The sequence below is a fragment of the Mirounga angustirostris genome, unplaced genomic scaffold (genome assembly GCF_029215605.1).
Source record: "Mirounga angustirostris isolate CCGP_5_RB_7025 unplaced genomic scaffold, mMirAng1.0.hap1 SCAF_7, whole genome shotgun sequence".
NCBI lineage: Eukaryota > Metazoa > Chordata > Mammalia > Carnivora > Phocidae > Mirounga > Mirounga angustirostris.
The window spans coordinates 104,188,671-104,214,452 of record NW_026991715.1 but is presented as its reverse complement, the minus strand read 5'-3'; the positions used below and the strand labels follow the sequence as shown (position 1 = coordinate 104,214,452).

Below are 25,782 nucleotides of genomic sequence, written 5' to 3'. Positions count from 1 at the left end.
TGCAGCAAACTTCACCACTGTCTTACTTTAAGAAACTGCCACAGCCACCCCAACCTTCAGCAACCACCACCCTGATCCGTCAGCAGCCATCAGCATCGAGGCAAGACTCTGCATACCAGGGAAAGATTTACGACCCACTGAGAGCTCAGATGGTTAGTTTTTTAGCAGTAAAATTTTTTTAATTAAGGTATATACATTATTTTTAGACACAATGCTACTGCACATAGACTGCAATATAAATAACTTTTATATGCACTGGGAAACCAAAAAATTCATGACTCGCTTTATTGGAATATTCACTTTATTGTGGTGGTCTGGAACCAAACCCACAGTATCTCTGAGGTATGCCTGTATTTCCAATTCCCAATTCAGTTATTCTATGTAAAGGAATCCTCTATGTATATAGAGGAATGCAAATGTGTTATCTTTCCTTCAACATAACCAGTATTAAGTACAACCTGCTCAAAATAGCAGTGCCAGTCAGTATTTTGTAAATTACAAACTCAGACCCACTAACAAGATACACATTTGATTTTAGCAGCACTTTCATACTGCCTGAAATCTGTCTTCATATCTATATCCTTGTCTACTTAGTACTAATTTAAAATTACTGTTTATAGAATTTTCCATCAAAACCACGTAGGATACATCAAATCATGCAAATGGGGCAGACTAATGAATTTTACTTTCCCCATCTCACTGATCTTTTTTACATCTAGTTCCACATCTATAAATGAGTCGAAAAGATATCCCTTTCAAATGAACAGTCAGCATTCTGTTCAATACATTCTGGGAAACTAAGAAAAATACTCTGATGCTTTAAATTTCTGAGCAATTCTAGAAATAAAGACCTCTCTGGCTGTTACAGCTTACTTTCACTTGGTTTCTCCCCTTGCTAATCCTTTGTTTTACCCTTTTTTTTTTTTTTTTTTTAGATCGCTGGAGATTTGGCCTAAGCCTAGTTTTCTCTCTGCAAAAGGAAAAAAAACACATTTGGTTATCTCCATACAAAGAGTAAATGCCTCCTCTGACCACTTTAAAGGAAAAGAGCTGCAACTATCCAATTCAACTCTATCTCCTCCATCTGCAGTAAATACTGGATAAATTTACCTGCTTAAGAAATTTCTATTTGGGGGCGCCTGGGTGGCTCAGTTGGCTAAGCGACTGCCTTCAGCTCAGGTCATGATCCTGGAGTCCCGGGATCGAGTCCCACATCGGGCTCCCTGCTCAGCGGGGGGTCTGCTTCTCCCTCTGACCCTCTTCCCTCTCTTGCTATCTGTCTCTCATTCTCTCTCTCAAATAAATAAATAAAATCTTAAAAAAAAAAAGAAATTTCTATTTGGCATAATGTAGAGAAGCTGAATCACTATTATTGTACACCTGAACTAATGTAACATTATGTCAACTTTACTCAAAATTTAAAAATTTCCATTTGAAATTGGAAACACAAATATGCAGCTACTGGATTTAGTGTTTAGTATGTATTTTAAGATTAAGGAATTCTTTAAAATTTTTCCTTACTGAAACATCAGATGAAATATGCCAGTTTAAAATGGAGGGATCGGGGCGCCTGGGTGGCTCAGTTGGTTAAGCGACTGCCTTCGGCTCAGGTCATGATCCTGGAGTCCCTGGATCGAGTCCCGCATCGGGCTCCCTGCTCGGCGGGGAGTCTGCTTCTCCCTCTGACCCTCCCCCCTCTCATGTGCTCTCTCTCCTCTCATCCTCTCTCTCAAATAAATAAATAAATAAAATCTTTTAAAAAAATAAAAATAAAAAAATAAAATGGAGGGATCATTTGGCATGATAGAGATCATGCACATTTGTGATTATGCTTGAACCTTTCCCTCCGTGGTATGGACTACATAAAATTTAATGTTATTTTTGTACTCATCATGACTTTATTCCCGCCACCCACCCCCAATCAGGGCTTCTGAAACAAATCAAATTTGGTTTATGCCAACAGAGCGCATTTGCCAACGCACTCAACTTATTAGCAATATCTACTGTCAAACCCACTATGTTAAGATAAAACTCACCTGGATCATTACATGAAGCCTTGGAATTAAATTATTTTAAGTGACTTTTTGCTCTGCCTCGCTTAAATCTTTCTGAACCTTAGATTTTATCTGAACAAGTTCATTAATCTGAAACAGTACTCAAAAATTTAAGATACTTCCTTAAAACCCCTCAGTCACACCGTGAACATCTTTCAACCTGTTATAATCAAAGAATTTTAAAAGTAGTATAGTTGTTTCTGTTTGCAGGAAAGAATATGTTCTACTCAAGTGAAACTTTTTTTAATTGTGTGTTTATTATAATCAAAAAGCATTGACTGAGTTCCCCAGATGAAATTCTACTTGCTTTTGCAGAAATCAGTACATAAATCATAAAAGTCCGTCACTTTAAAGAAGCTGAGATTATGGATTTTAATCTCCATTTATCTTTTCATCATTAATTCCATAGGTAACTAAGACATTTCAAATTGGATTACTTAGAATTACACAGAAAGTTGCTCTCTTGAAAATTTTCAAGTTTCTGAATGTGTCAAATTGATACTCTATGAAATTCAAAAGGTAGTTAGACACAAAAAAATATGAAAGCAACTTGAAAAATCTTGGGATAAACTTGCCTCCACGGGCAATCAGATCTATTTTTCACTAACAATAAAAAGCTAAAAATGGAAAGTCAAATCTGAGGGACAGACGGACCATGTAGAAAAACAGTGATCTAAGTTACTAGCCCCAAAAGCAAGGATACCTGAGGCAGACCAGGCTAAAGAGAGACTGGTTGTAACTACCCAAATATTAAAAAAGAGCCATGTGATGAAGTATTAAGGCTAAACATGAGGAAAATTAAACCCACACATATATGAGAAATTGGCGGGAGGAGGGTCTCAAATCTAGAAGCGTTATCAGACCTCTACACTATAAAACCTCATTTTAGAATACATGGATTAATCACTTACTTGAATTTTATCTATGGCCAGGTAATATATTCTGATAGGACAAATAGGAAAATAAAGGTTTGATAATTTTCATCTCCTCTATACACTATTACAAAGAGTAACTTTCTACCATCTTGATATTTTTCAAAGCTTTTTGAGAAACACACACAAATAATTTGGATTTAGTTGATTTTATTTACAGCTTTTTTTTTTTTTTTTACATTTCAGAGCATTACACAATTACATTTTCTCATTTTCTGACCTGCAAACAGATACCTTAAATGGAAATATTTTTTTTAAATTATCAAATTAGGTACATCCAAAATGCAACAATTACACATATGACAATTAATTCACAAAGTGTAATTTACCAGGACGTATCCTAAGAATTTAGGAACAGCCAGTCAGGAGAAATCTGACCAAATTTAGCAATCAACTATTTACATATCCAAAGACAAACCTACCTAAACTCCCAAACCAGAATTTTGAAAGTTTTTGTTAAATCCCCATTAAACAAGAGTGACGATTCAACCCTTGTCAGCCTTAAAAAGTCTTAACCCCAAATACTGGGCTATTTCCCCAGTCCACAACTGAATAGCAAGCATCTCAGTTTGTCAAACACCTAAGTATCAAACTCTTGCGCCGTTGTGCACATAGAAGGGCTAAGTATTCATTAATTAAAAAACAAGTAGTCATTAAATATCCACACTATTCCCCATCCCCACCCCCAACCCAGCTCACCCAGCCCTTACTGCAATCCCAAATATGCAACCTATGTCACACGGTGACAAGCTAGGTTATATATATGTATGTATTGCATCTACACACATATACGTACATGTGCATATATATAAATATACACACATACACACAGTACTAGGTACAAATGGCAATTAACAGTCCCTGCAAAAATTCATTTTCAGTTGAGGCTATGGCTCCTATGCCTTGGGACGGTTTGACTTCAAAACTGAAAAATACTGCTAAAATCTCACTTCCTTAAGACAAAATTTGATTGCTTGTTCGGTTTAAGCTTCTCAGTCTAAAAATGGCTATCGGGTAAGTATAAAAAAGCAGCCAACGGAGTACAATTCCTCCCTCCGATTTGGCCACGCTATTTCGTAGAAGTTACTCCTAACTAGACTAGGAAATCTGCGGTGCCTTCCAGTGGTTCTTGCCTACCTTACTGTCCACGTTCACGTTTCGAACTGTGTCAACAGAGCCCGCACTTCAGGGGTCAGCTGCTTGGCAGCCCTAGCCGCCTCTGTGACAGCCTTGCGGTACAGGCCCTTTCTCTTCTTATTAAAGCGTGACTGGAAGTTTTCTAGAAAGGGGGAGAGTTGCGAAAGAGCAAGAAAAGAGGTTGTTGGAGAGCCAAACCACGAAATACGGGCCTCCTGTCGGACCAAAAGGCCGTTATCTTTCCGGCTCACAGTTATAGTGAGAATACGGGCTGGCCACCAAGGGAAGCCATAGATCTTGGCCCAAACAATGTCCCCTACACATATGGTCCTGCCATCTGGTGTGACGCATTTAGAGACGTTTTTGGAAAAGACTTTCATTTTCAAGGAATTACTGAGCTTTTTCTCTTCCTTTGAAGAGGAGGAAGTGGAGGAGGTGGAAGGTGCATGCATACTGCCTGGAGGAAAATCAAAGCTTTCGGAAGAACTACACTCAGAGTTGGAGGATTTCAAATCATCTGTGCTATCAATGCTACACACTGAAGCACTGGAAGAGTCAGATTTCTTTTGATTTAGGGTCATGTAAACAGAGATATTGCTTTTGCTGCCCTTTTTGCCCAGTGTCTGTGGTTCATCCTGCTCACCAGGCACAAGCACTTCATTGGTGTCCTGAACCTCACTGTTGGCCTCTTCAGGGCCTTTTGAGGGGCTCTGATTTTCTGAAGGGGCCTCACCTGCTGAGCGGGTAGAGGTGCAGCGAGACTGGGGCTTGGGTGCCATCTTGCCACTCCGCATTTTCTCAAGTCCTGTCTTCAAAGAAGAGTCATTTTCTTCATTCCTGTACCTTTGTGGTTTTAAACGAACCCGGGGTGGAAGGGAACCTGAGCTAGGACTCTGATAGCGACGTGTGAAATGGACCTTTGAATGTGCATTTTTGGATGTAGAGGTTTCACTTTGCTTCTTTTGTGCCTTTTCTTTGGCAATTTTCAACACTTCCCGAGCTTTTGCATGATCCATGTTCTTACTCTGGAGCACTTTTTTAGTACTTAACTGAGCTTTTGATGTGTTTGCCTGAGCAGAAACTTTGACTACTCTGCCTCTGCTGTGAGCAATATTGGAAACCTTCACCACAGCATTTCTTTTCTGGCTTTCGTTTTGGTTTTTCCCATCCACTTTATGGTCAGTTTTCAGTTTTTTGTTCACAGTAGTTACACTTTCGTTTTTCCGTTTTTTGTCTTCATATTTAGAAGAGTCACTTGCACTACTACCTTTTCTAATTTCCTTTTTCTCCGCAACAACACTGTTTTTACATTTGTCACACAGGACTTGCCTGGGTCGCAGTTTAATAGCATTCATTATTGAAGTAGGTTCTTCCCTGTACATTTTTCGTTTGGGTCGCTTAATTTTCCGAGGCGGTGGCTGAGGTATTGACTGGTTATAGGTGTCCCTGATAAACAAAGGGGGAGGGTAAGGTGCTCCTTCATGGAAGAGAGGCGGTGGTTTGGAAGTCCACAGGCTTTCAGCCAAGCCCCGCTCGGGAGGAGAGATGGGAGAAGGGTCATCGGGAACAGCACCATTCACTTCACGCTTGACTTCTGTCCCTTCTTGGAATGTATTACTTTGGAGCTGCATGGCTTCAGGTTTCTCCTTATATTCCCTTTTGGGAAACACTGTCACAGGGATCCCATGGGGCCCAAACCTTGGAAAGAAATCAAAGAAAAAAAGAAGACATTAACATTTAATGTCTATGATTCAGTTTCTTACACTGAAACACCACCTAGTGTTTGTACGTATGACCTTTCCTGAACTCTATTCCATATTAAAAAATAAAAACAAAAACCTACTAACCACCTCCCCACCAAAATCCCAAAGCCCTTCATTTTTTATTGGTCCTACATTTTAGGTATAAACAGATTATACATTTAGGTATAAACTCAAATGATTGTTCTAAGCAGCACCAGAATAGCGGACATTATTTTCTTTTTAAGCTGACATTATTTAAAACAGACCTTTCAGTCTTAGATCAGAAAGGTGTTCTATCAGATAGCTTAACACTATATGTCATTTGAGGTTATATTTGCTGGACTATGGACAAGTCCAGTAAATGCAACTATAAATATACAACATACACATCTCCCTCTGGTTATAAGAGCTTTCAAAAGCTTCACAAAACAAATTCAGCCTTAACTACCCAAAAACACTGAATAGGTAAATTTCCACCTCAACTTCACTTAATCACTAAAGATTCAAAGACCAGCTGCTCCCTTACTCTTGTACCCTAACTCTTGAAGCCATTCATCTACCTCCTGCCCCCAAAACCCACAAAAATATGAGTAATTCAGATGCCCAAATTACCACACAAGCAGATAAGTACAGAGCCGTGGCTACCTTTTTAAAAAATACATCACACATTAAGAAATATTATGTATGTATACGTGCATGCATATATAAATATATAAATACACACACTTAAGCCAAAGTTTCACTAAATGTTTAACCTTCTATTATGTGATACATAATGATATTTTCCCCCTACTCTGGTCTATTTCATTTGTTTTAATGCTGGTCAGACTCATTACATGGATTTTAAAACTGGTCCAGACCCAGTTTGAAAAGCACTGGTAGAGAACACAAATCTTTACAATTCTCAGTTTCTAATAAAACAAGGGTCAACATAACCCTGTTCTTCATGTAGACTTAGAAATCACTGTGATTTAATCCTCCTGGGCTAAACATCTTAAAGCTAAACCTGCTACACTCAGATTCCTTCACATAAAAATAAAACCACACTACCAAATAATTTCATCATGTGCATGTTAACATGTTAATTGTAAGCACTGTTTGATGCTGTCTGAACAGCAGTGAACACAATTCTAAAGTCAATCCTTTCGGGCAGCAAGGATCGGCTTCAGACAGAACTCCTAAGATGCAAATGTCTTGCATGTCTGTTTTTCTAGAGAATGAGTCTTCGTTCTCATTCTCTAACATATCCTTAGGTCCCCAACATCTTTGTTGGGAAGAAATCTTGACATCAATTTCTTAGGGCTATAAACACACCTAAACTCAGATGGGGATGTAGTAAGTGCCAATACCACCAGTTCTGTTTCTGATACCTAAATTATTTTCTCCCTGAAGTCTTCTGTTAGTTTGGTGACCACAAACCAACAGCTTGTAAGAAAGTATGTACAAACCACAAAGGAAGAGGAAAGCTTTTACCCAGGGTGCGACAGACTCGAATCTATTCTAGCACAGCATCTGGTACTTAAATGTTTGCGTCCTATTTACTTGGCAAGGCGATTTGAGCATTTAGCCTTTTCTTTTATGAACGAGAGGTGATTTTTGGATCTTCACATACAGCTACATAAAATCATGTAACTTATCTGAGGCGAGACCACTACTGATACAGAGCAATCAAATTTCTAACCCTTAAGAAGCTATCCTTTTGCCCCACTGCACTTTCACATGCTGTTTTCACAGCTGAATAAAAAATGCCCATCCTCTTATTAGGCATAACTAAAATTATAATCATCCTAATGTCTGAGGTAAAGTTTCACACCTGTTCTTACCAACTTTGTATCCATGGTGTTACTAAACATCTCTAGATGCAGTTTTTGTTATGTGTAAAATAGGCTAACACTATTTCCTACCTTAAAGGATTCAGGTAAGGATTAACAGGAAAATGCCAGCCATTTTCTTGACTAAACTTTACTTCATTTAATCTGATTTTTTAATAATTTTTAAAAGATTTTATTTATTGTGAGAGAGAGAGAGAGAGCACCCACGTGCACAAGTAGGCGGAGAGGGAGAAGGAGAAGCAGGCTCCCTGCTGAGCAGGGGTGGGGGGTCAAGAAGGAGGGGGCCTCTAGATCCCAGGACCCTGGATCATGGACCTGAGCTGAAGGCAGACCCTTAACCAACTGAGCCACCCATGCGCCCCATTTGATCTTATCTTCAACTAATTTACTAAACTTTCAGATCATTTCTACATCTTAATTTATACTCTCAAAGTGAAGACGATCTAGCCAATTATTTTAGAACTTTATACCAAATAAGCTGTGGAATCTATTATGTTTTCCCTCAGGGAGTTTAATAAAAACTTTAATTTCACTTCTGGGGGTTTTTTCCCTTGCCTTTCCCTCTAAAGCATACAAAATACAAACATTAAATGTTTTTAGTAACATAGGAAGGCACTTCATTGTGCAGTAATAAGGCACCAAAAGCGGGGGGAAAAAGCCAAGCTGGTAATTGTGGGTGGTAGATAATTTGGCAAAAGTAGAAAAATATTTTTAAGTAATAATAAAACTTCCTCAAAGGATCACAAAGATTAAATCACCTTAGGAAGAAAAGGGATATCAATGTACTACTCCATCTCAGTAATCCTGCTGTTTCCCTAACATGGACAATACTTATTAGTATTATAACGGTGTTTTCAAACTAATGGTGAAGATGTTGGTTGTGAAATCAATTTCCAGGATCACAACTATGATTTAAATATTAAAAATCAGAGTCTAAATATATGTAACTGCAATGGAACTGTTTCATATGTATATGTATATACACATCCACATGTAAAATACATTTGTAACTATGCTCAAAATTCTGAAAACCATCAATTTATGAAACTGTAACCTTAATAAGAATATAAAGTAGCAACAAAACTACATCCTCTTCCTGCACCTGGCTGATTCAGTCAGTAGAGCATGTGACTCGATCTCAGAGTGGTGAGTTCAAGCCCCACACTGGGCATGGAGCCTATTTAAAAACAACAACAACAACAACAAAAAACTATGTTCTCTTAAAAATCCCAAAATCTAATTTCTCAAGTGTGTTCTCTAGAGATCTGCAACACTCTGTGGTGTTTGAAAATGAAGATTCCTAAGCCCTACCCCAAGACTGAATCATAAGACCCTCCCCTGGGTCAGGGGGAAACACAGGACTTAAATTTTTAGCAAACACTTTTGCTTTAGCTTTTTCTAAGGTGAAGGTATTTATGTCTCATGTGAATGCTCACCTCAGCAGAGGAGGATTTGAATCGTTCGAGAGGTGAAAGCCTGACTAGTATCCTTGCTTGAGTTTTTTCGAGAAGAACTTTTCACAAATTCTTGAAGACTTGAGCAATAAGACGCAAAAGCATCTGTCCTCTTTTCTCCACCCCTTTTCAGGCAACAAGAAAGTATTTATTGGGGCACTGGGGTGGCTCAGTTGCTAAGCGTCTGCCTTCAGCTCAGGTCATGATCCCGGAATCCTAGGATTGAGCCCCGCATCAGGCTCCCTGCTCAGCGGGGAGCCTGCTTCTTCCTCTCCCACTCCCCCAGCTTGTGTTCCCTCTCTTGCTGTCTCTGTCAAACAAATAAAATCTTAAAAAAAAAAAAAAAAAAAAGCATATCAGTGACTCATCCTAACCCTTACCTATTTTCAGTATTCTTTAACCACTACCCAAAAATTCTAAAGGAAAAATATTCAGGTATTATGGCTTAATTAAAAATTTCTGGGGAGGGGCGCCTGGGTGGCTCAGTCATTAAGCGTCTGCCTTTGGCTCAGGTCATGATCCCAGTGTCCTGGGATAGAGCCCCACATTGGGCTCCCTGCTCAGCAGGAAGCCTGCTTCTCCCTCTCCCGCTCCCCCTGCTTGTGTTCCCTCTGTCGCTGTGTCTCTCTCTGTCAAATAAATAAAATCTTTAAAAACTAAATAAATAAATAAAAATTTCTGGGGAGCCTGGCTGACTCAGTCAGTGAAGCATGTGACTCGATCTTGGGGTTGTGAGTTTGAGCCCCATGTTGGGTACAGAGTTTACTTAAAAATAAAAAATCTTTTGGGGCGCCTGGGTGGCTGTCAGTTAAGCATCAGACTTGGGTTTCAGCTCAGGTCGTGATCTCACGGTTGTGCGTTTGAGCCTGTGTTGGGCTCCCCACTCAATGGGGATTTTGCTTGAGATTCTCTCTCCCTCTGCCTCTGCCCCTCATCCCCCACTCCACTCGTGGGCTCCCTCCCAAAATTAAAAAAAAAAAAAAAATCAATGAATAAAAAAGGAAAAAACCTTTAAAAAATATAAATAAAAATAGCTTAGTACCAGAGACCTCTGAACTATCTTTGCAAATTCCTGTGAATCTATACAATAAAGTTTTAAAACTAGCTACCTTCTTAGTAATTTAGGAGTAATGATAGCCAAAGTTTTGAGGAGGAGAATACTGGGGCTTAATAGTTATTTTGTGTCAAGGCAAGAGAAAGAGAAAAAGGATCCTCACCTAACGTAAAGGTGAAACAAATGTAATACAGAGTATTTAATAAGCTAGAATTCAAAAAGTGACTTATAATTATAGAAAGGATAAGAATATTTTCTGGTATTTAGGTTCCATTCTAGAGGTCTGAATTTTACTGATGATTCTAGATTTGACTAAATGAAGCTTCTATTCACCCACTGATAAAATTATGGTATTTGCTTAAGATTTCTAGCATTACCTATCAATCCTATACCTAGATATGTATCACTTCTTAGAGTGAAAACTATCATCAAAATTCCCTTTCCACAGGAATACTTCAAACAAAATAAAAAATGTTTACCAACAACTCTTACCTCTTATGCTGAAAGTATTTTTTAAATGCTGATATATTTTAAAAAATAAAAAAATTAAGGCTGATATATTGTTTATCAACATTAACTTCACAGCAACCTCAATCACCTTATCTCTGACCTAGGATTATACTCTTTTCCTTCCTGTTTACAATAGTTTAATAGTGCACAACTGATTCTCATTTTCTTCTTTCAAATTCTGGTTGCCAAGCTCCTACTTTAAAAGGAAATTCTTCTAAAAATATTGTACAGTAAAAATAAAGAAACTAAGGATTCGTATTTTAGGCAAGCAAACAGAGATCCTGAAGAATTTGACACTCAAAAAATTCAGGAGGGTTAGTTGAGACAGGCCCCAGTGTTCTGGCTGGCTCAGACCTCCCTCCAATAAACAGAAAACAAAAAGAAACCTTTCCTTCCCAAAATTATGTTCTCTTAAAGAATCTACAGTAAGAAAAATTTAAATGCAATTAACCACATGAAAAATAGTAATCCAGACTCATTTCAATTCAAGCAGTTGTTTTCAGAAATTACTTCTTCCTTAAATTAGCAACAGGTTAAATCATAAAGGAGGGAAAACTATAAAGCAAACTTATTTTGGTTCACATTCCATCTCTGGAGATTGGTTATGTCAAAATTTAATCTCAGGATAAATGAAATTAATTCAATAAACTGTGCCCAGAAGAAAATTTTACATAAATAAAAATGTGTATCTAAGCACATCAAAATTAAAAATTCAAGCCAGTACACAACACTTCTGGATGTATATCCAAAATAATCGAAAACAGGGTCTCCAAGAGATATTTGCATACCCATGTTCCTAGCAGCATTATTCACAATAGCCAAAAAGTGGAAACCCAAGCACCCATCAACAAATGGATAAATAAAATGTGGTATGTACATACAATGGAATACTATTCAGCCTTAAAATGGAAATCCTGGGGGCGCCTGAGTGGCTCAGTCGGCTAAGCGGCTGCCTTCGGCTCAGGTCATGATCCCAGGGTCCTGGGATCGAGCCCCGCATCAGGCTCTCTGCTCAGCGGGAAGCCTGCTTCTCCCTCTCCCTCTGCCTGCCACTCTGCCTACTTGTGCTGTCTCTCTATCTCTCTGTCAAATAAATAAGTAAAATCTTTAAAAAAAAAAAAAATGGAAATCCTGTCACGTAACAACATGGATGAACCTTGAGAACATTATGCTAAGTACAATAAGCCAGAAACAAAAAGAGCCTCTATGATTCCACTTACAGATCTAAAGTAGTCAAAATCAGACAAACAGAGTAGAACTGGTGGTTGTCAGGACTGCAGGGAGGGGGAAATGGGGAGTTGTTTAATGCGTCTGGAGTTTTAGTTTTACAAGATTAAAAAGTTCTGGAGATCTGTTTCACAACAATGTGAATGTACTTAACACTAGTTACTGAACTATACACTTAAAAATGGTTAAGATGGGGGAGGTACCTTGGGGCACCTGGGTGGCTCAGTTGGTTAAGCATCTGTCTTCCGCTAGGGTTATGATCCTGGAGTCCTGGATCTAGCCCCCTGCCGTCGGGCTCTGCAAGCTGCAGGGAACCTGCTTCTCCCTCTGCCCCTCCCCACTCATGCTCTCTTTCTCTCTCAAATAAATAAAATCTTTAAAAAAAAAAAAAAAAAAAAGGTTGGGAGTGCCTGGGTGGTGCGGTCCGACTCTTGATTTCAGCCCAGGTCATGATTTCAGCCCCCATGCTGGGCTTCGGGCTTTGTGCTCAGCGGGGAGTCGGCTTGATATTCTCTCTCTCCCTCTGCCCCCCCCCGAAATAAATAAATCTTTTGAAAAAATGGTTAAGATAGCATGTGTGTCTTTTTCCACAATTCTTAAAAATTTTTAACTGTATATCTACCTAACACTGAGGGGAAAGTTTGATGAAAAGCAGTTTATTTTCATGGTAGTAAAGGAATGATTAGTACAAGGGAAATAACAGTAACTACACTGAGGAGTAACAGGACAATGACCTGACCTGAGAATCTAAGTGAACATCAGCAATGAGGGCAGATGTGGAACCCTGAGAACACTGCATCACCTGTATAACCTGAACCTCTTGTGAGCAACCATCAGAGAAACCTAAATTGAGGAATAGTGCCTATTACATATATTCTATGGCAATTGAATGCAATACATGATCATTTACTGGGGGAGGAAAAACTTTAAAAGGACATTATTGAAAAAATTGACAAAATAATGAAATATGGGCTACAAACTAAAGTACTCCGTTTCTTGGATTTGAAAACTATATTGATCTTAAATAAATGCACAAGTATGGAGGGGTAAAGGAGAATGATGTATGCAACCTACTCTCAAAACAGTTCAAGAAAAAATACTTTTAAAGACCAATAAAGCAAACATGGCAAAATGCTAAAAAGTTTGCTTTACTGGTCAAATCCAGTAAATTTCTCCAAGACTATAACTTTTTCTTCATGACACAGCTCATAATTTCCTCACAAGCCATCCGCCCTAAGGGGTTATTGGGTAGAAAAGATTAAGAAACATTCTATACCATACATTATCCAAGCATCTCCTAGTTATCTCATTCCCTAGTAAAATAGAAGTATCATCCTTGTTTATAAAAGGGTAAAGTTATACTTTGAAGCTTCTACACATCATTTCAAGGTATTCTGAAGATACAGACTATACTGCAATACAACAGGATTTAGGTTAGTGGCCAGTCAAGCAAACCCGTATTAATCAATCCTGCCACTTAGGAGCTACTTCTTGAAAGTCCTAACAGTTACCACATACAGCACTTACTGTGTGCCAGGAACTATTTAAGTATGTACTTATTCACATTAATTCATTTAATGACCACAACCCTTTTAGGAAAGTTATTTGTTCTACCCCCGTTTTACAGAGAGGGTAAGTGACCTTCCCAACACCACACAGCTAGTAAGGAGTAGAGCCAGGCTGTGAATTCAAGCGGTCAACCCGGAAGCCAGGTTCTTTGCTGCTCCTGCCTCCCTTGTTTCATCCAGTGACTTGTGACTTAAGCCCTCTCAACCACCTCCACTTCCCCACCAAGGGAGTGCACGTGCGGACAGGTCCACATGCTCTTTTCTCCCGTGCAGATAGACAGGCTTCAGAATTTGGAATTTTTCTGGCTTTTTGAGATAATAAGCAGCCTATTATCAAGCACATTAATGCTTCAACAATCAAATGAAAAAACGTTCACACTAAATGGGATATACAGATATAATAATCATCTCACATAATTTCAGTCACGTTAGGTTTTCCCACCAGAAAGTAATAAAAAGTTCAGTTTTCAGAGCTTTTGGACACTGGAATTATAGTTAAGTAACTTCAAAGAATTGTCATCTAGATTAATTAAGAATATGCATAAAAAGGGGCACCTGGGTAGCTCAGTCTATTGAGCACCAAGTCTTGGTTTCAGCTTAGGTCATGTTCTCAGGGTCGGAAGATCACGCCACACCTGAGGGTGGAGTCTGCTTGAGAATCTCTGCCTCTCTCCCCTTTTTCCCCTCCCCCACTCACAGGCACTTGCGAGCTCTTAAATTTTAAAAATCTTTTTAAAAAGATTAAAAAAAAAAACATGCGTAGTTGTTCATCTCAGGTCCTACTACACAGGAAGTAGGCACAATATATGGTAATTATTAAAGTTAAAATGTGTTCAGGGGCGCATGGGTGGCTCAGTTGGTTAAGCGACTGCCTTCGGCTCAGGTCATAATCCCAGGGTCCTGGGATCGAGTCCCGCATCGGGGTCCCTGCTCAGCGGGAAGCCTGCTTCTCCCTCTCCCACTCCCCCTGCTTGTGTTCCTGCTCTCGCTGTCTCTGTCTCTGTCAAATAAATAAATAAAATCTTTAAAAAAATAAAAAAAAAAGTTAAAATGTGTTCAATTTTATTAACAAGTGAATATGGATGATGTTTTTAATTAAAAACTCCAAGTATTACAAGAGCAATTTGCAGAGACTATGCGTACCCAAATGGGCACGGAGGTAGGAAGGATGACTTTATCAAGATAAAAACAAAATATGTACCAATTATGAACTGGAATACCAGGAAATACCTTTTAAAAGTAACTGACAGGGAGGGAGGCTGCATAAACGTTTTAAAATAACATCTCTCGGGGCACCTGGGTGGCTCAGTCGTTCAGGCGTCTGCCTTCGGCTCAGGTCATGATCCCAGTGTCCTGGGATCCAGCCCTGCATCGGGCTCCCTGCTCTGCGGGAAAACCTGCTTCTCCCTCTCCACTCCCCCTGCTTGTGTTCCCTCTCTCGCTGTGTGTCTCTGTCAAAAAAATAAAATCTTTAAAAAAAAATAACATCTAACCATAAAAATGTACTCCATCTTTTAAAAGTCTATCCAATCCTCTTTTATAACATGGATAGCTTTTGAAGGGGGCAGGGGGTTAAACACTAATAATTTAGAGTTTAAGCTCCCAATCATGTACGTTCAAACCATCCTCTAAAAACTTACCTGGCTAACTGGGTTTGGAAATAAAAAATGGAGACACCTATAGATAGAGAAAACACTTATGCGTCAGTCTTTTGAAAAGTACAAATAGTAATAACATCTGTGTGCCATCTGTATGGTATTCAAATTACTCCTTAATAGTAAATTCTTTTTAAAAATAACCATCAAGAAAACAATCAGTTTGAAAATTCTTTTTTTTTTTTTTTTTTTAAGATTTTATTGACTTATTTGACAGACAGAGACACAGCGAGAGAGGGAACACAAGCAGGGGCAGCGGGAGAGGGAGAAGCAGGCTTCCTGCCAAGCAGGGAGCCCGATGTGGGGCTCGATCCTAGGACCCTGGGATCATGACCTAAGCTGAAGGCAGACGCTTAATGACTCAGCCACCCAGGCACCCCCAGTTTGCAAATTCTTGAACAGAATTCCCTTGGTCCTGGCTCCAAGATACCAATAAGCAGTTTTACATTTTCTTTGTTTCCATTATGAATTCTAAGTACTTTTAATATTTCTTTTGTATTATGTCTAATGGGGCCCACTACACAGAGGCCTAAATGATTTCTCAACGACTAACTTTAAAAAACAAAACAGAACAATTTATTCAATTTATTTCTCTATGCCTATTTTACCAAAAACGGCTGTTCAACAACTTACAGTTTTAATCTTTATAAACTATTTTCCAATTCAGCCATCCGGCACTTAACATATGCTGATCTGTGCTCAGTAAGCTTCAAATCTGACATTTTGTGGTTGCTCTCTCAGCACGTGGACTCCACTGTTGCCAGGGCCAGGCCAACCAAGGCAAAACAGCCCAGGACCATATATAAAGAAGAAACCCCATTTCCAAAAATGCCCCAAGTGTTCACTAAATTAAACTGAAGAGCAATTCCTATTTTAAAAGCAAGCAGCTATTGCCTGGTTGAGAGAGGACAAAGAGCTCTATCATTTCTACCCTACCAAGGTAACTCCCCATCAAAATCATAAGCTAAATGATAATGGTAAAAATACAGAATATATTAGATTTAGGATTGTTTTCAAATCTTAGACAACTGCATATTGTTCAAAAAGGGTATCTTTTATCTACTAATAGCTTATATTTTAATATAAGAAATATAAAATATTTTAATATAAATTTAAAATATGTAATTTCAGGCAATTTACTTAATCTCTCTGAGCCTCAGTGTCTTTATCTGTGAAATGGGGATTAGTGGAATTTACTTTACTAGACTTCCCAGAGAGTAAACTGAGAACAGTGTATACAAAATGCTTGTCCCAGTGACTAGTTTAAGAGTGAGAAATATAGTAGCTATTGTTAATTACAGTGAAGACTGGCAACCTTCCTAGATGGTGGGAATATGCAGAAAGTGAAAATCAATTATTACTGGAGGTATGAGTTTTAAAAGGCTAAAAACCACTATTCTATTGTAAGGTATAAGGTGACTGTATAAAAAATTGGTCCAAGGGAAAAAGATGAAAGTTATGAACTACTGAACTCCTAGTAGGCAACCAAATTTAAGAAACCTATTTGCGGGCACCTGGGTGGCTCAGTCGTTAAGCGTCTGCCTTCGGCTCAGGTCATGATCCCAGGGTCCTGGGATCGAGTCCCACATCGGGCTCCCTGCTCAGCGGGAAGCCTGCTTCTCCCTCTCCCACTCCCCCTGCTTGTGTTCCTGTTCTCACTGTCTCTCTCTGTCATATAAATAAATAAAATCTTTAAAAAAAAAAAAAAAAAAGAAACCTATTTGCATGTCTAATTACCAGTTCTATAATAAGGATCTGGATCTGCCACCCAAGTGGCCCATCCCCACATGTATTGCTTACTTTGTAATTACATCCCAATCAAAATTAACCAGTAACTTTTAAAACAGGTTTAACAAATTTATGGTCCTACTATTTTGGCAAAACTACGCCCTAAAAATTACTTATCTCCAAATATGGTACAAGAATCACCTGCATCAGAATCATTGGTTAAAACTGCAAATTGCAGGGCGCCTGGGTGGCTCAGCTGGTTAAGCGACTGCCTTTGGCTCAGGTCATGATCCTGGAGTCCCGGGATCGAGTCCCACATCGGGCTCCCTGTTCGGCGGGGAGTCTGCTTCTCCCTTTGACCCTCCTCCCTCTCATGCTCTCTGTCTCTCATTCTCTCTCTTGCAAATAAATAAAATCTTAAAAAAAAAAAAAAAAACTGCAAATTGCAGTGGAGCTCATAAATCTTAAGCACATTTGTTTAGAGGACCACTACCTGAAGTGTTTAGTAAAAACATTCTATATTAAATCCACCCAAAGTGTAACTTAACCTCCACTTACTTTCTTGCAAGATCTGCCACTAGAGCAAGCTCTGTTCTGCTGGTAATGCGTGCCTGAATTAATCAGGGAATTTAGGGAGAAAGGGCCAATAAATATCAAGAAATAAGAATGCACTTCATAGGCACAAGTAAGTACTAAGAACATCTTTTGTTTTTTATCAATGTGTCATTAACTCAGCCTAACAGATAACAGAGATGAGCACATACTACACAAACCCTTTAACAGCCCCCTACAGAAAAATGGATCTTAGGAAGCTTAAGCCTAGTTTCATCAACAACTTTGCTTTAGGGGCGCCTGGGTGGTTCAGTCGTTCAAGCGTCCGCCTTCGGCTCAGGTCATGATCCCAGGGTCCTGGAATCTAGCCCTGCATCGGGCTCCCTGCTCAGTGGGAAGCCTGCTTCTCCCTCTCCCACTCCACCTGCTTGTGTTCCCTCTCTCGCTGTCTCTCTCTCTCTCTCTCTCTCTGTCAAATAAATAAATAAAATCTTAAAAAAAAAAAAAACTTTGCTTTAGACAATACACAGTGAAGTATGGTCTGTCTTACACATAAAAGGCTGAAAATTAACCTCATTAGAAGCACCAAGTCCATTAAAACATGCCTGGCACAGTTTGTGTTTACAACATCTAGTTATCTAGTTTATAAAATTTAGTTTTAAAATCTGTTTTTAATACCATGATGTTTGTTACAAGATTCTTTACACTCAAACTAGGTTTTTAACGTCCAACAATTCATCACCTAAAAAAAAAAAAACCCACACACATGGCAGTCCAACATGTTAGAGGGAAGAGCGCACTCTCAATACAGCGTATACACTGCTTTAGTAGTGGGTGTCCTAAAACTGTCTGGATCAGAAAGTGGCACTTGCCTCTGTGCTATCTTCTGTGGGAACTCTTTATCAACACCTTGGGATATAAGCAGACTAATTACCAAAAAAAAATGTGTTTTAAATATGTACAACTCAACACAATCATTCAAGCATACTACTTGAGGACCTAAATTCTCGACCTGGATGCTTAGTATAAGCTACTAATACCACTACTCACTGCTTCACCAGAATGGCTGTATATTTTTCCCACCAAAAGTAGAGCTATTGCACCATACGTTTCATGGTCTCTGTAAAGAAAAAAAATCATTGTCTTGGTTTATATTTCCTTAAAAAAAAAAAAAGAAACAAACAACTTTTCTACAAATTGTTTTAAGAACTTAGTGAAACCTGCAGTTTTTTAAAGAAATCACCTCAATTCTTTTTAATGCAACCATACCCCATAGACACACACAGTATTTGTAAAAGGTGAATTCTGAAATAGAACTACCTACAACCTTTATTAAGCATGTACCACAAAATTAAAATGCACAAGGGTTTTTATGCATAAACATTTACTTCATGACTCCTTATTTCATATCAGATCCAAAAAAAAGGAATTCAAGACAGATTTTTCAGGATTTCAAAGTGGCTTTAGAACTACTTTTCAAGATGATGGAGAACAGGAATAAACAGTTGAAATGATCCCTCCGTGTAATTAGAAACCACAGGTCCCAGTAAATACTGTTCCTTCAGGTATTGACCGAGAAAGCTGACAGTACCTTTTCAGAAACTAGGGCTGGGGACGCCTGGGTGGCTCAGTCGTTAAGCATCTGCCTTCGGCTCAGGTCATGATCCCAGGGTCCTGGGATCGAGCCCCACCATCGGGCTCTCTGCTCAGCAGGAAGCCTGCTTCTCCCTCTCCCACTCCCCCTGCTTGTGTTCCTGCTCTATCTCTGTCAAATAAATAAATAAAATCTTAAAAAAAAAAAAAAAAGAAAAGAAAAAAACTAGGGCTGAAGACTTTTACCCTTTGCAGATAATCTTGACTGGTTAAATTTTTCTATATTTGGAATTATTAAAGTTGGATGTGTGTTTAAGGGATAGGTCTAAAGTGTGCAAGCAGGCAAGAGATGTCCGTATCATTTCTACAGACCCAAAATATGGGACTTTCAAAAGAGGCCCTCAGAGGGCTGTGGTTGCCCCTTCGGTTTGCTCCTGAAGGAAAAAAACTATTTTTAAAACTTCCAATGGGATGCAATTGGAAAAAAAATCTAAAATGTGGGAAATTCTGCCGAAGTCCATGGCTTAACAAATAAACTTCAAGGAAATATAATGGCAGGAAAACTACAGATGAAAAATTTATGAAACTCATCAACCAATTGCAATGTATAAACTTTACTTGGATCCTAATTTAAACAAAACTTAGATGTTGATTGAGATGTTAATCTTCAGACACTGTGAAATTTTAACACTGACTAGGTGGGCCATAGGATGATAGAAAGGAACTGCCGCAGTTATTTTAGGTGCAGTTAACAGTTGTACATTATGGCCTTAAAATCTTTATCTTTTTAGAGATCTATACCGAAATTCTTATGGTGAAGAAATATGTTTAAGATTTGCTTCAAAATAATCCAGTGGAGGTGGGCATATGATGAAACAAGTCTTAATAGTTGATAAATGTCAAAGCAAGGATAATACATACATTGAGGTTCATTTCCCATAATAAAACAAAAAAATTATAAAAAAAATATTATCCTCTCTAAAATAATCATTAAGACAGTTTAGCAATGTGAAGGAATGCTTATTATAGAATGCTAAAAGAAATAAATGCACTTAGGTCAAAATTTCAAAAGCCTAAGTTAAAGAAGAAAAGGAAGTAAGAAAACCAAACTGAATTTGTGGGTTAGCTGATTATTTTTATCTGCTAGTATTAGATTACTGTCATTACATATTGCTAATGAATTCAGGGGTAGGCAGGTAATTCAAACTACCTAAGAGAGCTGGGTATAAAACAACAGTGGAGGAGCCTAGAATAAACTAAAAAATGGGGGCGCCTGTGTGGCTCAGGTCATGATCTCAGGGTCGTGGGATCCAGCCCCACATCAGGCTCCTGGCTCAGTAGGGAGTCTGCTTCTTCCTCTCCCTCTGTGCTCGCTCTCAAGTAAATAAATAACATCTTTAAAAAATTTTTTTTTAAATAAAAGAATGCCTTAAAGGGTTTTTTCAAATAAATCCTATAAATCAGTTTTTAATCAGATATTCAAGTATTTTCATTTTTAGGGTGACCATGTCATTTGTATAGTAGCCAAAGCAAGCTACTTTGAAGACGTGAGTTCACACTGGGATGGTACAGAAAAGCCAGACCACCTGTCACCCTATTCACTTTATATATAAAGTGAGGCATGAAGTTTTTTTTGCTTGTTTGGGTTGGTGAACTGCCTAAAGTCAAAATGAATTCGCCTCATAAGACCTAGAGAGACTGGAGCCCAAAGAGGCATGGAGATTTGCCCAAAGTCAGTGTTAACTGGAGAGCCTGGCACCAGAAGTCAGACCCCAACTACCCTGACACTCTGTCCAGATCAATCTTTTTTTTTTTTTAAATCACATGTGTCCTGTTCCTTTTCTCCACGAAAAGATTCTCCTCAAAAATGTGTTCTTCAATCAAATAACTAAGAATAAGGCAAAAAATAATACAATGGCAGGAAGGTGAAGAATGGCAAATGCGTAAAGAATCTGCTTGGCTCCAACACTAATACCCTTGGTATTATCCCATACAGCTACTGAAATCAGGATAGGCACTAAATTGCAGAAATATGCAATTCTTTACTGTTTAAAAGAAAATTTGCCAGCCCAACCTTCTAATATAAAAGTAGAAAAAGTATAAGCTTTAGAATCAGATCAACCTACATTTGACTCCTTACTTTGCCATTTATAAACTCAATAACTGGCCGAGTTAAATGAATCTCAATTTCCTCCTATATAAATGAAAAATACCACCAGGGTTATAAAGACTAAAGCAAGTGGTAGAATGCCTGGTGCATAATAGGAAGCTCTTGTTATTTTTACCCAAAGTTTCATTAAATGTCCAATTTTAAAGCAGCTGATTACTGGCGCACCTAGGTGGCTCAGTCGTTGAGCGTCTGCCTTAGGCTCAGGTCATGATCCCAGGGTCCTGGGATCCAGCCCCGTATCGGGCTCCCTGCTCATTGGAAGCCTGCTTCTCCCTCTCCCACTCCCCCCTGCTTCTGTTCCCTCTCTAAATGTGTCTCTGTCAAATAAAATCTTTTTAAAAAAAATTAAAAAGTAAAAAAAAAATAAAGCAGCTGATTACTATAGTCATGGTCATGGTAGAATCTATAAAGAGGATCTCCTGGATCATCATTTAACCCCCAAACTGTGCATCAAGTATGCAATCAAGGTAAAGGGCAGATTACAAAATATATAGGCAGATCCGTTTTTCCAAATTATAGCATGAAAAAGTGATACCCAACTAGTCAATCATTAGTCCAATAATAATTTCTTCAAGTGCTAAATTTTAAAAAACACGGTTATTTCTTCACCAATTCCACAATTCTTACCTCCCAAATATAAGCTTCCAGAGGCAGGGACTGTAACTCATAGCATTCAAAATACTAGAAGGATGCCTTACACACAGATATGCTCAATAAATATTGTTAAATGAAAAGCTGATATGGTTTCCTTAACGAACATTTAAAAAAGACTTTAATGACAGAGACCTTTCACTTCAAAACATTAAAATGCGGGGCACCTGGGTGGCTCAGTCGGTTAAAATGTCTGCCTTTGGCTCAGGTCATGATCCCAGGGTTCTGGGATCGGGCCCCTTGTCAGGCTCCCTGCTCAGCGGGAAGCCCGTTTCTCCCTCTCTCACTCCCCCTGCTTGTGTTCCCTTCTTGCTGTCTCTGTCAAATAAATAAAATCTTTAAAAAAAAAAAACTGCAGAAGGTTCATAATAAAAATAGCTCCCTCCACCAAAGAAATTGTTGTCTATAAGAGGCAGGGTTAGCAAAGTAGAACAAAACTCAAAAAATAAATTGCAATTTCTTATCAAAGAAAATTTAAAAAAAAAAAAAAAAAAGGAGCACCTCAACAGAGGAAAGAACTATCCATTCCATTTCCAGGAACAACTTACCTTTTTCCACCTTCCTTTTGCAGATTTGAAATCCAGATTCTCACACAATCACTGGCCTTCACTTCTGTTTGATTCAATAGCATACACACTACTGAGTCTCTCCACTATTAAATACATCAGTAGAAAGCACACTGGTCTTATCTGCTAACTATGAAAACAGAAGTGCAAAGTTCCTAATCCAAAATTCTCAAAAGAGAAAAACTAAAAAAACTGCGGAGGTTAAACAATGTACAGAAACAATTACAGGGGCACGCGGCTGACTCTGTCGGTTAACAGAAGGACTCTTCGGTTTCGGCTCAGGATCTCATGGGTCCTGAGATGGAGCCAGTGTAGGGCTCCACGTTCAGCTGGGAGTCTCCTTAAGATTCTCTCCCTCTGACCCTCTCCCCCCTTCATGCTTGCTCTAAAAAAAAAAAAAAAGTGGAGCACCTGGATAGCTCAGCCAATTACGCATCCACTCTTGGTTTCGGCTCAAGTCCTGATCTCGTGGGTCCTGAGATCAAGCCCTGTTAGGGGGATGGAGGGGCATCCCCAGTAGGGAATAGTCTCCTTGGATATTCTTCTCTCCCTCTGACCCTTCACCCACCCCTGCTCTCCCTCAAATAAATAAATAAAATCTTTTAAAAAAAAAAAAAAAGAATTATAAAGGCTCCCATCTTCCCCCCTGCCCAAACACCCTACTTCAACATGTATTTTTTTATTTTTTCACATTTCTGCTGCCCTGTAACTGCCTTCCACATGTATTTTAAAAATTTTTCCCCCAAAATGGAAAAACGACACTGGTGCCTTCATGCGAGGACAGGGAGTTAAAAATAAAACACACTGGGCATCTGGGTGGCTCGGTGCTTAAGCATCTGCCTTCAGCTCAGGTCATGATCTCAGGGTGCTGGGATCCATCCCCAGGGCTCCCTGCTCAGAGGGGAGTCTGCTTGTCCTTCTGTCCCTCTCCCTGCTCATGCTTGTGTTCGCAATCTCTCTCTCTCAGATAAGAAAATTTTTTAAATAAAAAATAAAACATATTAAAGTAAGCCATTTCCAAACAGGTGAGATACCCATCAGAGTGTGTGCTGTTGCAGGAAACAGAATGGAGAGCCGTGAATGGGAGTCTCTGCACTTCATATCTGCAAAAGAAGAGAATAAAAAGGTTAACTCAACTCTAGACTTAGAATACCTTCTTTACCTGTTTAAAGCAATGCCCACATTTTAAATCAAAGATGAAAATGTGCTACGCCAAAGGCTTGCGCGTCAATTCCACCTTCTTGCCCTTAATACATAAACTGTATCTACAGTATTAGAAATCAACATTTGAACATTTCTGTATCACTTCATCCTGATACTAAAGGGTAAAAGAAAAAAATTCTCTCTCTTCTTTAGGCTTAAGTATCATTTTAATTAGCCAAGTGTGCTTCCCTACTTCAGGCACAGTTATCTAAGGGTAATTAGTTCTAACAGTTAACAGTCAAGAGGTTCATTTCTAACAAATACTCTTCCCCCTATAAGGGGTGACAGTTAACCTTTTGGGAACCCCAATGCGCACACCCCTTTCTCCAACCTCGTTAAAGGTGCATGTAAAAAAAAAGTGCCTCACGAGCAATGTCCCCCGCCCAGCACCAGGTTCTCTGCAAAACTCCTTCTGCATTTCGCATTAGCCCACCAGCCCCCAGAGTGGGTGCGCCAGGGCCAGGTCGCGGAGAGCGCCCGGGGGTGAGCGGTGAGCTCCGCAAGCCCGTCAGGCCCTCGCGCCCCCCGACCTGGTAACACACCGGCCCTCACCGGCGCCCACCTGGGGCGGGGACCGCCCTCTCCCGGCCCCGCGCGCCTGCCCCACTCGGAGCGCGCGCCCTGCCCCGCACGGGACCCCAGGGCGTGCAGGCGGCGGGAGCCCGGGGTACAGGGGCCGTCCTGGTTCGCTCCCTCCCTGGGGACCAAGCGGGCCCGGGGGCGTCCTGGGGGCGGGCGCGGTACCTTTTGGACAGATCCATAAGGACCCCGGAGAAGAGCTTCTCCCCTAGACGGAACGACACGACGAGCGCGTCCTCGATGATGTGGTCCAGCGTGACCCGCACCTCCGAGCCGGGAATCAGCTGCGACACCGCGGAGTCCCCGCCCGCCGGCGGCACGAGCGCCGGGGCTGCGGGCTGGGGCAGCGGCGGTTCCTGGCGCTCCTCGGGAGCTGGGGGCTGCTCGGGCGGTGGTGCAGGGGAAGGTGGAAGGTCGGGTCTTTCCTGAGGCGCGGCTGCCGCCGGTTCCGCTACCCGGGCGGGCAGTTTCTCCTCAGCCTCCAGCTCCGGCCCCGCCGCCTCCGGGCTGCGGGCGAGCTCGCCCGGCGGCGGCGGTGGCGGCGGGAGCGGCGGCTCGTCGGCCTGAGGAGAAGACTGCTGCCCGTCGGCCTCGCCGTCCGGCACAGATGCTTCCGTCGCCGTGACCGGGAGGGGGTCAGTGCCGGCCTCGCTGCCGGGGATGGGCTCCATCTCCGGCTCGGCCTCGCCGGCGCCCCCCTCCCCGGGGGACGCTGCAGTCGCTGCCGCCTCTGCAGCCACAGCCGCCATTTTCTTCCTGGCTTCTCCCTCCTCCAGCTCCGGGTGCAGCGGCGGCGGCAGCGCTGCTTGGTTCCCTGGGCCTTCCCCTCCCTCCCTTGAACAGTTTCGTCCCGCCCTTTCCCTGACGCTCGTTATTGGCACCGCGCCATTGGCTCCGTCCTACACCCCTCCCGCAATTGTGACACTCCATTGGCTAGGTGGGGGCGTCTATCACCCAGTCAGTCCCTCCCTCCCATACAGAGTAGGAACTTCTCATTGGCCGGATGAATTGTCAAATGTTGAATCTTAGAGGAGGAGTGAGGGGACGGGGGAAGTCACAAAAGCTGAGCCATATACTTATCGCTCTTTCTATTGGCTGGAAGAGGAAATAAAGTTTTATGGTTGGCTTTGGCTCTTGCCCATTATTAGTCAGGCTTTCAGAGGTGGGAATAAAGGAGAGAATCACGTGGCGTGCCAGTTCTTTCAAAGGCGACCGAGGGGAGGAGTAACAGGAGAATGCGGGAGGGGAGCAGCTTCCCAAGAATCCGTGCGCGGAGGGCCTTAGAATAAATGTTATTTCTAGGCGCGGACCTGCTTGTGGCTGCGTGTGGGGACGGCAAGCTTCTTTGAGAAGGCTAACTAAAGTTTGAAAATAATTCTAGACACATGTTTCGAGCTCCTACTAGTCTAGGCACCGTGCTAGGTGTTGGGGATAGAATGATGTGCAAGATATTCAGCATAACCTCATGACAGACACTCCAACCCCCACACAACGAGTGTTTTCCTTGACTTCTCTCCACTTTCTAGGAACAATGAATTTACTTATTTCAAAGTAGGAAAATGCTAATGAAAAGAG

General features: G+C 40.6%; 1 protein-coding gene across 13 annotated transcripts in view; it reads right to left on the bottom strand.

The window, feature by feature from the left end:
• Positions 1–25,029, bottom strand: part of PWWP2A (PWWP domain containing 2A) — a 37,568-nt gene extending 12,539 nt beyond the window's left edge. For 7 of the 13 annotated variants that reach the window (XR_010413231.1, XR_010413232.1, XR_010413233.1 and 4 more), the window contains exons 1-2: positions 24,373–25,029; positions 4,857–5,821 (exon numbers count right to left, since the gene is read on the bottom strand). Coding sequence is in view for 9 of the 13 variants with exons in the window: in XM_045901907.3 (XP_045757863.2) it covers positions 4,857–5,821; positions 24,373–24,956 (1,549 nt within the window). In the remaining 4 variants the exon portion in view is untranslated. Of the gene's footprint in view, positions 1–2,599; positions 5,822–15,150; positions 15,173–18,495; positions 18,566–22,407; positions 23,529–24,372 lie in introns of those variants that run through there. The other 6 variants (XM_045901893.3, XM_064596596.1, XM_045901924.3 and 3 more) reach the window with 5 other exon arrangements.
• Positions 25,030–25,782: the final 753 nt, after the last annotated feature.